General features: G+C 34.7%; 1 protein-coding gene across 1 annotated transcript; it reads left to right on the top strand.

The window, feature by feature from the left end:
* Positions 1 to 14,530: 14,530 nt before the first annotated feature.
* On the top strand, positions 14,531 to 15,343 carry LOC104239034 (NDR1/HIN1-like protein 6). Its single transcript, XM_009793570.2, has one exon. It carries the CDS (start codon positions 14,531 to 14,533, stop codon positions 15,341 to 15,343), a length of 813 nt encoding a protein of 270 aa, XP_009791872.1.
* The last annotated feature ends 394 nt before the right edge of the window (positions 15,344 to 15,737 follow it).

Raw genomic sequence — 15,737 nt, 5'->3', positions numbered from 1 at the left:
GGTATTAAATTGTCGGAAGAACCGCTGGAGGAAATTATCGATAGGGTATGAGTTTGTCCAACAAAAGTCGTTTTGTTTAAGCCATATCTATATATCATAACATTTTGTGTCCTCATTCTGTTGACTAACATTTGTTGATGCCGATGGGGATGGTAAGATCAATAAAGAACATGACACTTCCTTATTTGAAGTATGCCACTTATATTTGTCTTCTCTATTGTTTACTTTTGTTAATTCTACCAGCTGCAGGCTCCCACATATTAGTTATGAATTCTGAATATAGTCTTCCTTTTCAGCTTTCCCTTCTTTATTCTTTTCCATTTTTCTCCGCCTCAAGCTTGGTTTGTTGATTAAGGAATAAAGTGAGTGAGAAGGAAGTGAAAATTAAAGGATCTGTAATGAAGGATATGTGAGCGTAACTGTGTTAAAACAAAAATCAGAAAACTGTTAGAAGAATAAAGAAATGTATAAAATAGTAAAAAATCAGAAATATTCCGAGTCGACAATTTTTCTTGTGCGTCCTTAAGGAATTTTAACCCCCTCACACGTTGCCAAGGTAATGGATTAAATCCTCCCAGGATAAAACGGAATAAACCTTCCTGCAACAGTGGCAATACAAACTGCAGGATACCAACGAACTCAAAGAACGGAGCAAAATCACACTTACGAATTTGAGAGAGAGACTGCGAATTAGGATGCAGTATATTCAGAAAGAAAGAAGTTCTGGAGTGTTTTTCATGTGTAGAAGATGCAGCCTTGCCTCAGAATTTATAGGCAAATATCAGAAGAGGTGTCTGGAAAGGTGCCTTTTCAGAAAATACCGCGGTTCTACCGCGATCGCGGCAGAACCGCGGCTAGAGAGGCTCTCTGAATCTGACCGCCGCGATTCTACCGCAGTCGCGGCAGAACCGCGGCCAGCGAGGCCCTCTGAACTTTCAGCAGGGTTCTGGCGTAGTTTCAGCAGTGATTTGGCATTTAATTAATTATTAAATAATTAAATAAATTTTGTCCAAAAAATAATCTTATCGATCATTTTCCAAATCCAAATCCGAATCCGAATCCGAATCCGAATCCGAAGCCGAAGCCGAAGCCGAAGCCGAAGTCGAAGCCGAGCGAGTGACGACGACGGCGCGAGGGTTCATTATCTTCAACTCCTTTTAAGAGCTTTAAGAAGTGAATCTATATATAAGCACACAAATGTGATTGTCCCTCACCAATGAGGGACAAAGTGCAAGACAAAAGTTCACTTCTTCAAATTTTTATTTTCCCTCCATTTTATTTCTCTCCATTTCCAATTCACACTTCTTCTACTTTAAAGCCCAATGGCTTAAAGTCCAACAATCCCCCACATGAATGGGAATGGTTGTATCAAGAAAGATCATAGATGAAAGCTATGTGATTCTGCAAGTAAGGATTAATTGCATCTGGATAAGTAGGTTTCCCTTTGAACTTTCCGTAGTGAACATATGTCGGATATACTCGGTCAATCGGTAGATTTGATATCTTTGAACAGTCGAACTTTAGTGTATACCTAGACAACCATATGCAACACAACCAACCCTTAACCGTCTTTTGGTTCTCATTGTTGTGTTCGTTTTAGCCATGAACACCGCCTGGTCTCATAAGTGCGTAGAGAATTGGCCTTACAGAATTCTCCTTGAAGCGGCTTACACTTCACACTTACGTAGGTGATTCCTAAACGTGTAATCCTTTAGATTGACACTATTTGATAGATACCTCATCAAACTTTGGTAATCATTAAAGAACGTGTAAAGTTCTATCCTTGTTACTGAACATTGTCTTCATCACGAGAATGGACCAAAGATTTTGTTTTGACAATGTTGAACAGGTCAATCACAACTTTGTTTGAGCTCCTTGAACCTAGATCTTGGAACATCCAAAATTCTAGGTAGACTTACCGCCATGTTGACTTGTCCTCGGCCATAGTCCCATTCCCTTAGATGATTTCTCAACTCCCTCTCTAGTTAAGCCTTTTGTAAGTGGATCCGCAACATTATCCTTTGATCTTACATAATCAATAGTGATAATTCCACTAGAAAGTAGTTGTCTAACGGTATTATGTCTTCGTCGTATATGACGAGACTTTCCGTTATACATAACGCTCCCTGCCCGTCCTATTGCAGCCTCACTATCGCAATGTATGCAAATAGGAGCCAAAGGTTTTGGCCAGAACGGAATGTCTTCTAAAAAATTCCGAAGCCATTCAGCTTCTTCACCGGCTTTATCCAATGCTATAAACTCTGATTCCATTGTAGAGCGAGCGATACATGTCTGTTTGGAAGACTTCCAAGATACTGCTCCTCCACCAACAGTAAACACATATCCACTTGTGGACTTTGTTTCTGATGAGCCGGTTATCCAATTAGCATCACTATATCCTTCAATAACCGCAGGATATTTATTGTAGTGCAAAGCGTAGTCTTGGGTATACTCCATATATCCCAGAACTCGTTTCATAGCCACCCAGTGAAGCTTGTTGGGATTACTTGTGAATCGACTAAGTTTACTTATTGCACAAGCTATATCGGGTCGTGTACAGTTCATGATGTACATTAGACTTCCCAACACACGAGCATACTCCAATTGAGACGTACTTTCGCCTTTATTCTTCATAAGATGATGGTTTAAGTCAATTGGAGTCCTTGCACTTCTAAATTCCAAGTGTTTGAATTTTTCAAGTACCATTTTCACGTAATGTGATTGAGACAAAGCTAGACCTTGAGGAGTCCTCTGGATTTTAATTCCTAGAATTACATCGGCAACTCCTAAGTCTTTCATATCAAACTTACTAGCAAGCATACGCTTAGTAGCTTGAATGTCGGCAATGTCTTTGCTCATTATTAGCATATCATCAACATATAAGCAAACAATGACTACATGATTTTGAACGTTCTTAATGTAAACACACTTATCACATTCATTAATCTTAAAACCATTTGACAACATTGTTTGGTCAAATTTCGCATGCCATTGTTTGGGTGCTTGTTTTAGTCCATAAAGAGACTTAACAAGTCTACACACCTTCTTTTCTTTTCCCGGAACCACAAACCCTTCAGGTTGGTTCATGTAAATTTCTTCCTCAAGATCACCATTTAAGAAGGCTGTTTTTACATCCATTTGATGGATTTGAAGACCATACAAGGCGGCTAACGCTATTAGCATCCGAATAGATGTAATTCTTGTTACCGGCGAGTATGTGTCAAAATAGTCAAGACCTTCTCGTTGTCTAAATCCTTTGACAACAAATCATGCCTTGTATTTGTCAATAGTACCATCGTCTTTCATTTTCTTCTTGAAAATCCATTTAGAACCCAACGTTTTGTTACCCGGAGGAAGATCAACCAATTCTCAAGTATGGTTGCTCAATATGGATTCTATTTCACTATTGACAGCTTCTTTCCAATATTGTGCTTCTGAGGAAGACATTGCTTCCTTGAAGGTACGAGGCTCATTTTCTAACAAAAAAGTCAGAAAATCTGGACCGAATGAAGTAGATATCCTTTGACGTTTACTTCTTCTTGGATTTTCTTCATTAGGCATACCATCTGTTATTTCCTCCCGAGGTCGTTTTGACTTTTGGCAGGTCACTTCACTTTCCTTTTTATACGGATAAATAGTTTCAAAGAATTCAGCATTATCTGATTCTATTATCGTATTAATGTGAATCTCAGGATTTTCTGATTTATGAACCAGAAAACGATATGCCTTGCTATTGGTTACATATCCAATAAACACACAATCAACCGTTTTTGGACCTATCTTAACCCTTTTAGGTTTAGGAACTTGTACCTTAGCTAAACACCCCCACACTTTGAAGTATTTCAAGCTAGGCTTCCTTCCTTTCCACTTTTCATAAGGAATGGACTGTGTTTTACTATGAGGTACACGATTGATTATCCGGTTAGCTGTAAGTATAGCTTCCCCCCACAAGTTCGGTGGTAAGCCAGAACTTATTAGCAATGCATTCATCATCTCCTTCAATGTTCGATTCTTCCTCTCCGCAATTCCATTAGATTGTGGAGAGTAAGGGGCAGTTGTTTGGTGAATAATGCCATTTTCCAAACAAATTTCTTCAAAAGGAGATTCATATTCGCCACCCCTATCACTTCTTATCATTTTGATCTTTTTGTTTAGTTGCGTTTCAACTTCACTCTTGTATTGCTTGAAAGCATCAATTGCCTCATCTTTACTATTAAGTAAATAAACATAGCAGTATCTCGTGCTATCGTCAATAAAAGTAATAAAATACTTTTTCCCACCGCGAGATGGTGTTGACTTCATGTCGCAAATATCTGTGTGAATTAAGTCTAAAGGACTTGAATTCCTTTCAACGGACTTATAAGGATGCTTAGCATACTTTGATTCCACACATATTTGACATTTGGAATTAATGCAATCAAATTTTGGCAATACTTCTAGATTTATCATCTTCCGCAATGTTTTGAAGTTTACGTGACCTAAACGCGAATGCCATAAAGTGTTTGACTCAAGTAAGTAAGAAGAAACATTCACTTTATTGATAGGAACTGCTATTACATTTAGCTTAAAAAGGCCCTCATTTAGGTAACCTTTTCCTACATATACATCGTTCTTACTAAGTACAACACTATTAGAAACAAAAATACATTTGAATCCATTCTTGACAAGAAGTGAGGTAGACACAAGATTCTTGCGAATTTCTGGAACATGGAGGACTTGATTTAGAGTCACTATTTTTCCCGACGTCATCTTCAACGCAATCTTGCCAACTCCTTCAATTTTGGCCGTAGATGAATTTCCCATGAAGATTGTCTCGTTGGGTCCTGCGGGGGCATAAGAAGAAAATAACTCCTTGTTAGCACAAACATGGTGGGTGGCTCCAGAATCTATCCACCATTCTTTTGGATTTCCTACCAAATTGCATTCAGACAACATGGCACATAAGTCCTCCATTTCATCTTCAACCATGTTAGCTTGATTCTTTTTCTTCTTATCATTCTTGGGCGCACGACAATCCACGGCCTTATGCCCAGATCTTCCACAGTTGTGGCAATTACCCTTGAACTTTTTCTTGCTTGGGTAATTCTTTGGTCCGGAAGCCTTCTTCCTCTTTTTATTTTGTGGCGCCTCCTCAACAACGTTTTCCCCCATCATTGTCGAGTTTCTACGTGACTTCTTTTCAGCATTTTTATTATCTTCTTCTATCCTCAAACGAACAATCAAGTCTTCTAGTGTCATCTCCTTCCACTTGTGTTAAAGATAGTTCTTAAAATCCTTCTACAACGGAGGTAACTTTTCAATGAAAGCAGTGACTTGAAAGGCCTCATTTATGACCATACCTTCAATAACAAATTCATAATTAATAATAAGATAAATCTTATTAATAAAATTATTGATTCGGGTTATAGCTTCAGCAAGGAGGTCATGCACAATGACTTGTAATTCTTGGACTTGAGTTATGACGGACCTAGTGTCAATCATCTTGAAATCCAAAAACCTTGCAGCCACGAACTTCTTAAGTCTGACATCCTCAGTCTTGTACTTCTTCTCAAGTGCATTCCATAACACTTTTGAAGTTTCCATGACACTATAGACATTATACAAGCCATCTTCCAAACAACTCAATATGTAGTTTTTGCACAAGAAATCAGAATGTTTCCATGCTTCAGTTACAACAAGTCGTTCATCATGCGGAGTATTCTCACCATGACCGGAGGATCCTCCTTGATGAAACGTTGCAAACTCAACGTAGTAAGATAGAAGAGCATCTTCATTTGCCAGCGTTTGAAGTCAATACCAGAAAACTTTCCGGGTTTTTCTGTCGGTGCCATAGCATGAGCAGGAGTAGAACGGCTTGACGAGGAAGCAGCACTCGTAACAGTAGCACCCGTTCTCGCAACACTTCCATTAGTTTGGTTTTCATTCGTCATATTTCTGTAAAGTTGAAAATAATACAGAACTTGTTAAATCAGTGAAGTTTTGATATCTTCAAACTGAATACCAAACCAAACATAGAACACGTAACAATGGTGAAGTTTTTATATACTTCAAATCCGTACGTTTATTATTCCAGCAAAGTTTTTATGTACTTTAAACCGGACAGAAATAATTATAGGAGTAGAAAGCAACAAGGCTTTAGTCTCCAACAAAGTATATAGAAAACAGTTTAATAATCAACACAGAAACGTTAGTAAAATAAAATTCCTTAAGCTTGTGAGCGTAACTGTGTTAAAACAAAAATCAGAAAACTGTTAGAAGAATAAAGAAATGTATAAAATAGTAAAGAATCAGAAATATTCCGAGTCCATAATTTTTCTTGTGCGTCCTTAAGGAATTTTAACCCCCTCACACGTTGCCAAGGTAATGGATTAAATCCTCCCAGGATAAAACGGAATAAACCTTCCTGCAACAGTGGCAATACAAACTGCAGGATACCAACGAACTCAAAGAACGGAGCAAAATCACACTTACGAATTTGAGAGAGAGAGACTGCGAATTAGGATGCAGTATATTCAGAAAGAAAGAAGTTCTGGAGTATTTTTCGTGTGTAGAAGATGCAGCCTTGCCTCAGAATTTATAGGCAAATATCAGAAGAGGTGTCTGGAAAGGTGCCTTTTCAGAAAATACGCGGCCTGCCGCGGTTCTACCGCGATCGCGGCAGAACCGCGGCTAGAGAGGCTCTCTGAATCTGATTGCCGCGATTCTACCGCGGTCGCGGCAGAACCGCGGCCAGCGAGGCCCTCTGAACTTTCAGCAGGGTTCTGGCGTAGTTTCAGCAGTGATTTGGCATTTAATTAATTATTAAATAATTAAATAAATTTTGTCCAAAAAATAATCTTATCAATCATTTGACAAATCCGAAGCCGAAGCCGAAGCCGAAGCCGAAGCCGAAGCCGAGCGAGCGACGACGACGGCGCGAGGGTTCATTCTCTTCAACTCCTTTTAAGAGCTTTAAGAAGTGAATCTATATATAAGCACACAAATGTGATTGTCCCTCACCAATGAGGGACAAAGTGCAAGACAAAAGTTCACTTCTTCAAATTTTCATTTTCCCTCCATTTCCAATTCACACTTCTTCTACTTCAAAGCCCAATGGCTTAAAGTCCAACAGGATAAACTAAAAACCACAAAAAATAAAGGTTAAAAGGAATATTGTTTTCCTACCAAGCTTTGCATCTTATTGATCAGTGAAAACCTTCACCTAGGAATGATTTTTTGTGTGTGATCCATCATCTTACCGGGACTTCACTGCTGCGTTCCCAAGTTTTGTTTTCAATACACAGGTTGAGGACTAGGGTAGGCACTAATACTTGCATTAGGGTAATTGTCTAAATCACATCTCTTGGAATGCGGCCCTTCCAGGGACCTGGGTGAACGGGGATGCTTTGTGTACAGGGCTGCCCTTTACGCAGGTTGAGGACTACGATAAAAGCCATTTCTTCTGAAGTTTTTCTGTACTTAAAAGTTCCATTCTTCAGGTAAATGCTTTCAATATTTGCTGAGAACCACAGCAGCTTCCTTCAGATCTTGTGGTAGAGTTTAATCAGTTGTAGGCATTTCTTAATTTTTCAACAACAATATGAACCCTTTTTGGTACTATGGTCTTTAGGAAGATTGATATTGGGAAATATCAATATCTGCCAAAGATAGTAGTAGTGTCTAGTAAAATTAGCTTATGTTTTAGGCTTCTTTAGTTTTACAGCGTAATGCTCACTTTTATTTTCTATTTTATTGACATACATGGATATTTCTTGCACCTCTTTTTTTATTTTTGGTCTTCTAACTTACGAAGCATATGATACAAGGAGAATACAAGTAAAGAACATAACAGACTAGGAAAGGTCACGAAGGATTCGGCTATTACCTATAGTACGAAGAAAAGAATAGAATATAGATTAGGAATTAAAATTATCAAGTTCAAATTTTGGATTGCCTCTGCAAGTACTATAGAGTGCTAATAAGTTTTAAATTCATAGTATATAAGAAAGATTTGTAGGGAAGGTTATTTGTATAATATCAAAATCACATGAGTCAAAAATATCTCCAAACCATAGAAAGAGAATACAGTATAGCTTTAATCCTATTTCTCGAGATATACATTTAAAATAAACACTCAATTTCACCTTTACAAAAAATAAGAAGTTAAATATGTTATTCAAAGTTTTAGGTATGTGACTTCAATTCATGTACATTTATTACATTTGGTAGGAGAAATTTTTGGTATAAGGAGAACTTCTGCGTAGTTATTATGATTTCCCAACATCTTCCATCATCAATGGGTGTAATAAAAAGCACGCAAAACGTAGGAAAACATTAGATAAACAATGGGTAATTAATATGAGATTGTCGGACGTTGGAGTCAAGAAGTATCCCAAGTCTATAAGTGTGTGACTACTGACTAGAAGTATTTATGTTATGAAGAATAATTTTTTTATTATTTTATGTAAAGTTCGTTTACTTTAGCAGAGTTACCTATAATTATATTTTAAATGGTTGATCGTGTAAATAATTTTTTGGCATCAATGTGCGTTTACCCGTAAAATGGTACAGTTAAATTTATACGTGGTTTATAGACAAGTGAATCGATTTGATTCCAAAAATAATAGATAAGTTAAGACGTAGCGTTGAAATTAAGATAAGACAATTGAAATCCTATTTCTGGGAGTAGAGCTTCCAGAGGCAGCAGTAATCATACTCCCTTCGGTCCAAAATAAGTGATTTTTTGGTTGTTTTCACACATATTAAGAAATTCACCTTTTAACATTAATTAGCAATAAAATTGACCATATTAACCTTTATTGTCTCTTCACATAAACACTCCTAACACATACTCTAATATTAATTACTCCAAGGGCAATGTAGGAAAAAAAATAATTAATTCATTTTTGAAATCTGGAAATCTAGAAAAATCACTTATTTTGGACCACAAGAAAGAAGGCAAAAAAATACTTATTTTGGACCGGAGGGAGTACTATATTATAAGTATGAAGACTTTTCAGGTGAAGTTACTTTACCAAAATATCCTTCAAAATCTAATTGACCAAATTATCCTTCACCTAAAGTCTTTCTCCTTAGCTATCATTATTTATTCTTTAAACCACTTTAATTTGTAGATATATGCACCAAAATATAATTAACAATTTAGTTATGTAATCTCAATGTGATTACGTGAGAAAAAAATGAAGAGACTAATTAATTGCATTAATAGTTGTCCAATTAGTATTATTTTAATGGGGATGTATGTAAAGCGTATACGTTACTGATTATTTAACTTCTTATTTCCTAACAGCTTGTTTGGATGGTTGTTACCTATTGTATTGCATCGTATTGTTACTTTTAATACGATGTTTGTTTTGGTTGTTACTTAAATTTTATTGTATCATATCGTTAAATCTGTCGTTACGTAACGACGAAATGTGATACTTTATGTAATGACCGATTTGGTGTGGTTGCATCGTTATCTTGTCTTTTTCTCTCATCTCACACTTCATTATTATTAAATAATTTTATTTTATCATTTACCCTACATTTTTGTATAATAATTTTACCCTGTATCATAATTTTTTTAATAATATTCCAAGTTTATTCTTCATATTGCTGGTGCATGATATCATGAAATAACAGCGAACAATACAATCTATCTAGTGTATTCATCAAGCGATACAGTACAATACAATACAATACAATATAATATGATACATTATGAAATAATGTATAACAACCATCAAAACAAGCTGTAAAGCTTAACTGTTTAATTTCTTAGATTACTTTAGATGTGATTCTTGGCCAATAAATATATTTTTTTTTTAGAGATAAATGCCTTGGTAACTTGAAAAGTTATGTCGTTTAATGGTTGGAGATGTGCACGAAGACGGTAAGTTATAGTAAAGTTCCTCTCAACTATAATTTAAGATCAATCAACCTTTATCTAGTATCGTAAATGGATTGGCATCTCCAGTATAGCATATTTGTAGGGTATAAAACCTTTTATTTTTATCTTTCCGTCAGATTAACAACTTGCAGGCTTAAGTTTGGCAGCATACATTCAAGCTGCTCACTGTCGTTTTTCTCCTTTTTTGTAATTATTGTCATTTCAATTTTGAATTGTTCTCATGGTCTATTCTATTGTTGAAGCCTTATGCTACTATTTCCTTGTCTAAGTTTTTAATGGATCTTTTTCACATGTATTCATGATTTTGAACTTGTGTGAATTTCCAGAATGCACCATCAATTGTTTTGCTTTTTTTTTTTGTTGTAACTTCTTTATGTTACAAACTGAATTCATTTGTTTTATTATACAAGAATTTCTAAAATTCTGAATTTTTTTTAGTATTTTTACACAAGATTATATTTCAAGAATAACATGCTCTGGCAGTTGAAGTCTAAGCTGCAATTGCAATGTGAATTCATCATTAGTTGTGGGGATCTATTACTCATCTCTATCATCTTCCTTTATATATTTAGCTAAATAGGATCCATATTAATAGTGCTTATAATTTCTCCTTGAATTTTTATTTTATGACTCAAATATGTTTTTAATAATATTTATGCAATATTTTTAAAATTATATACTAATTGATATGGATGCACGCGCAACACGCGTATCCAAAGACTATTAATATTAATAAGCAAGAAGATAAAATATTATTGAGATTAACAATATATAGTATAAGTTTTTCAGAAAATTCCTCCTCATACAATGGATGTTGAGCTCACTATTTATAGTTGCACCTAGGGAACAAGATCCTAGGATCAAGCTCCTCTTAAATGACAATTATCAAGGCCATTGAAGAATGTATAACGGTAGGCAGTGAATGTCATATTCTCTATAACATACCATGTATTTAATGCTATAAAATATTCCCCATTAAATGCTACGGGGTGGCAGGCATTTATTTCTCCTTTATTAACATCACTCTTGTCGGGAACAAACAAGATTGTTGCCTTCAGACCTGATTGTCTTCTGCCTTCGGCTCTACGTATTGCTTTATTATGCGAGCATTAAATATGAATATATTTTACCCTATACAATGTGTAGATAATAGGATCCAGGTCCCCTATGCACAAATGCATTTTGTATTTGTAATTTATTTTATGTTAACAATTAATGCTTATCAAATAAAATTACCTATAACTATATATTAAATAACTAAGGCAAAATACCTTAAACACCCCCCCCTAAACTTGACACGGATTATTGGTTATAGCCTTAAACTATTCGTGGTCTTAATTATCCCTCAACTTGGCCTTTTGAGAGCCATTACCCCCTGAACGCTGATGTGACAAAAAGTATGGATGCACTCGCCTGCCACGTGGATTTTGCTGTATATGTGGCATTTTTTGAAAAAATAAAATATATTTTTACCTTTTTAAGAATGTTACTTTTTTGATAAATTTTTTTGAATACAATTTATAATAAAACTTAGTTAGTTAAATTTTTTTTTTAGCAGAAAAAACGTAAGTTTGGAACTTCAATGTGTTTCTTTTTTACTTTTGGAACTTCGTTTGCTTTATTTTTAAGTTAGTTAGGTTTTTTATAAAGAAAAAGTAACAGAAAAACGTTTGTTTTATTTCTTAGTTAGTTAGGTTTTTTCTTTTAAAAGAAAAAGTAGTAGAAAGATGCGGTGCTTTCAAAGGGACGAACCCAAGCATTTTCGCTGGAACCAAAACCTTTGCCGCTGAGAGGAATTTACTCAAGGTTGTTCAAGCTTGAAAGAAATGAAAAATATTATCCGAGAAAGAGTGTTCAATATATGTCATATACTTTTAAAATCTAATATTTTACCTATATACACAGTGTAATTTTCCGAAGAAGGGTGGTCAACTGACCACCCTTTATAACATGTAGCTTCGCCCATGCCCAAACCCCTTTGGTTACTGGGTTCGGCGTGCTTTATGAATATACATAAACGAATTTTTTCAACACAAATATAAGGTCCAGGAAAAAGTCACTGAATTTGTCCGAACCTGCACACCCTATTGTAGCTCGGCCCCGAGCATCAATCCATATATACTTAATACTAAGAGTCTGGGTCCTTAATGCGCAAGTTTATCTTATTATCAGGGGCTTAACGCCGAAGAAGATCGATCACATCTTTCTTGTGTTACACTATTCCCATGGGTTAGATTCCATGAAAGTTGTGCCAGTGCTGCATCTCATCACAATCAACATGCATCACGTTCACATTTTACAGGGGTTCTAGAATTTAAATTTTAAGGGTTATTAGACTTTAAGCGGCAATCCTAAAAGTTGGTGATTGAGTTTTAACTTTAATTTTTATATATAATTAAAAACTTGTTAAAATATATATATATATATATATATATATGTATATTAAGCCGAAGTTATTATGTTCTGTCGAATCGATATCACGAAGGCTACTTCCGACCCTGATCCCAAAGCGTCCATACATGACAAAAGTAATACTCACCCTGTTACATATTAAACGATACTATTGTATTAGTTTTGAATCACTCAGTTCAATTATATCAGTCTAAACTTCATACAACACGTGTATTTCACACCGCTCAAAGTGTATGATTCGCTTTAAAAGTTCTTCAAATAAATTAACTTTGATAAAACCAAAAGGGGGAAGCAGAGAGAAAAAAGGATGAACGCGAAGGAAAAGAACTGAAAAGAGAAAGAATAAGGCAAAGCAACCGAAGCCAAGTTAGCTAAAGAGATTCCCAACTTCTTAGCAACTTGTGAAGGTGTAAGTATCCATTTCCTTTGTGATTACATATATAGCTCTTTCACCATCCTCTTATGCCAAAAACCTATTGATGTTAATTGTTTATACCAAATTAATAAATATATGAGATATATATATATATATATATATATATATATATATATATATATGGTAATTATTAAATAACAATTACTATTATATATTTTATCTTAATTTATTACTTAATCATGATAAGTTCTCTTTGACTATTCTTTCACTAGCCCCTCGCTCTCATTGGTTTCGAACCAATTCAAGGAAAACCTAAGAAAATAGACGTTGACGCTTTGCTTTGCCTTTAATTCACAATTTTCATTCCCTCCCCCAACAACCTAAGCTTCTAAAACCCCTTTCTACATTACATCCTCCTTTTGTATCAACCAAGTTCCTATTCAATTAGTTTTATTTTTATTTTATGTGACTTTTTTTCCTTTTTAATCTATTATAAAGATAACATATTTTTATATGTAAATATTTAACTTTAAACTTTATATTTTACCTTTAAATATATAATAATTTAATAGCTATAAAAATATCATAATATATTTAAGAGCAAGAGTTTAAAAAAAAAACAATTCTTTCATTAATTTCCTACCTAACTAATTTAATAATATTTTTATTGTGCAACCTTTATATACATACCGAACTAATTCAGATTTGTGTGATGCTAAGACTCATTTTGGCGAAAAAACTCTCTATTAAAATTTTTGTTTTTCTCCTCGGAGAGACTAAAAAATTAAAATGAATATAGATCCTACCTATCTATTGCACGCATCCCTCAATGGTGAGAATTCGAAACCTTTTTTATGCTTTTTTTGGACAAAAAATACATTTTTAATGCTAAAAAAAAAGTTACATAACTAGGTAATTCGCAGTACAGTACTGCAAATTATTTTTAAAAAAAAATTACCTAATTCGCAGTACAATATTGCGAATTACTAAAAAAAAAAAAAAAATTACCTAACTTAATCGCAGTACTGTACTGCGATTTCTTTATTAATTTGGCCCCATCATTTCTGTATTGCGAATTCCTTAAAAGGAAGAAATGATAGAGTAGCAAACCTGAAAGCTTAAGATTTGAAAAGGAAAAAAAGGATCTTTCCCATTATTATATATGACTTAGAGGGAAGATTATAATATGAGTTTAAAAGGTATTATCCTTTCACAGTAATGCTCATGTTAATGGGATAGAATTTGAAATAGATTTGGTTTGAGGAAAGTAGGAAAAATAATTTGTGAGAAAATTTCTAATGAGATTTGGAGAACATCTATTTTTATTTTTCTAGTCAAAATCTAGACTTTGATTGTTTCCTTTTTTATTTTCATAAAACATGGTGAAAGGGTGACCCCCCCCCCATTTTTGGGATTTTATTTACTGTATAGCTACCTACCAAGAAAAAATAGCCGACAAATTAATAATATATATATATATATATATATATATATATATATATATATATATATATATATATATATTATATACTAACTATCAAATATAAATATTTTTAACGGAACAGTCAATTGTATAATGTACTAACTATACAATATTGGGAACAGTTCCCAATAATGAATACGTTCCCAATAAAGAGGTGGAAGATTGTGCCATTTAGGTAAAAAAAAAAAATAGTAATTCGCAGTATTGTATTGCGAATTAGGTAAAAAATAAATTTAATAATTCATAGTTCTGTACTGCGAATTACTTTAACGGCTAAATTTTCGTTCCTTATTATAAAAATGAAAGCTAAGAGCAGTATATATTCTGTTTTTCTTCTGCTAAATCTAAGCTCATTCCACTCTCTAAAATGACTGACAGAGTTCATCCTTCAGCCAAATCCAATGGTACTACCACTGCCACCAATCCCACTGCTACTATAGCAAAACCACCTCAATTCCGTCCGGTCAAAAACCAAATGTACAACCCAAATCGCATTCCTTACAGACCTACTCCAACCGCCTACCACCGACACAACCGTCGCCGCTGCAGCTGCCGCCGCTGCTTCTGCCTTAGTTGCTTCTGGTCACTCCTCATCATCTGCACCCTCCTCCTCCTCGCTGCCATCGCCGGCGCCTCCTTCTACTTCCTCTTCCGCCCTAAACCTCCAACGTTCTCCGTCTCCTCCCTCAAAATCACGCAATTCAAACTCATAACCAGCTCCGACGACGCCACGCGCCTCAGTACAAAACTCAACCTCACGCTCTCCGCGAAAAACCCTAATAAGAAGCTCATTTACAACTACGACGATATTTCCATGACTCTACATTCAAATAACGTCGTACTTGCGAACGGATCATTCCACGGATTTAGTAATGGTCCGAATAATGTTACTATTATTCACTCGACTTTGTCAATGGCATCTGAAGTCCTCGATGCGGATTCTGTTACGTCTTTAAAATCAGATCTGAAGAGAAAACATGGATTACCGTTGAAGATATTTTTGGATACAACTGTGGTAGCGAAAATGGATAAGTTGAAAAGTAAAAGAGTTGGGATCAGAGTTACTTGTGAAGGCATTCATGGAGTAATTCCAAAGGGAAAAGCTCCGACGGTGGCTTCAATTACGAATGCTAAATGTAAAGCTGATCTGAGAATGAAGATCTTCAAATGGTACTTTTGATTTCTTCGCATTTTGTTTTGGACAATCTACTTCATTTTTTTTCTGGATATTACATTTTGTATATTAAAGAGGGAAAATTTGGATGGGGAATATTATTTATTTTATAATTATGAAGAAGCAGGGAGTTTGATATTTTGCAAGTTTTGGTTTTCTTTTGCTCCTCAAATCAGCTGAAATTTAAGTATGCCTTTTTATCTATACAAATACAAAAATTGTGAATAATTCAAATAACGAAATACATTATTGCATGCGTACTAATTGAGAACTGAGGGTGAATTATCATTTGAATATTTCTTCTAAAAATAGATAACCAAAATTTATATTGATCTTCATGTCTTAGTTCTATGTCTTTCAAAATTATTCTAATTTTTTATTTTAGTATTTAAAAATAATT

The sequence above is a fragment of the Nicotiana sylvestris genome, chromosome 10, assembly GCF_000393655.2.
Source record: "Nicotiana sylvestris chromosome 10, ASM39365v2, whole genome shotgun sequence".
Taxonomy (NCBI): Eukaryota; Viridiplantae; Streptophyta; class Magnoliopsida; order Solanales; family Solanaceae; genus Nicotiana; species Nicotiana sylvestris.
This window is presented reverse-complemented; position numbering and strand designations above follow the sequence as displayed.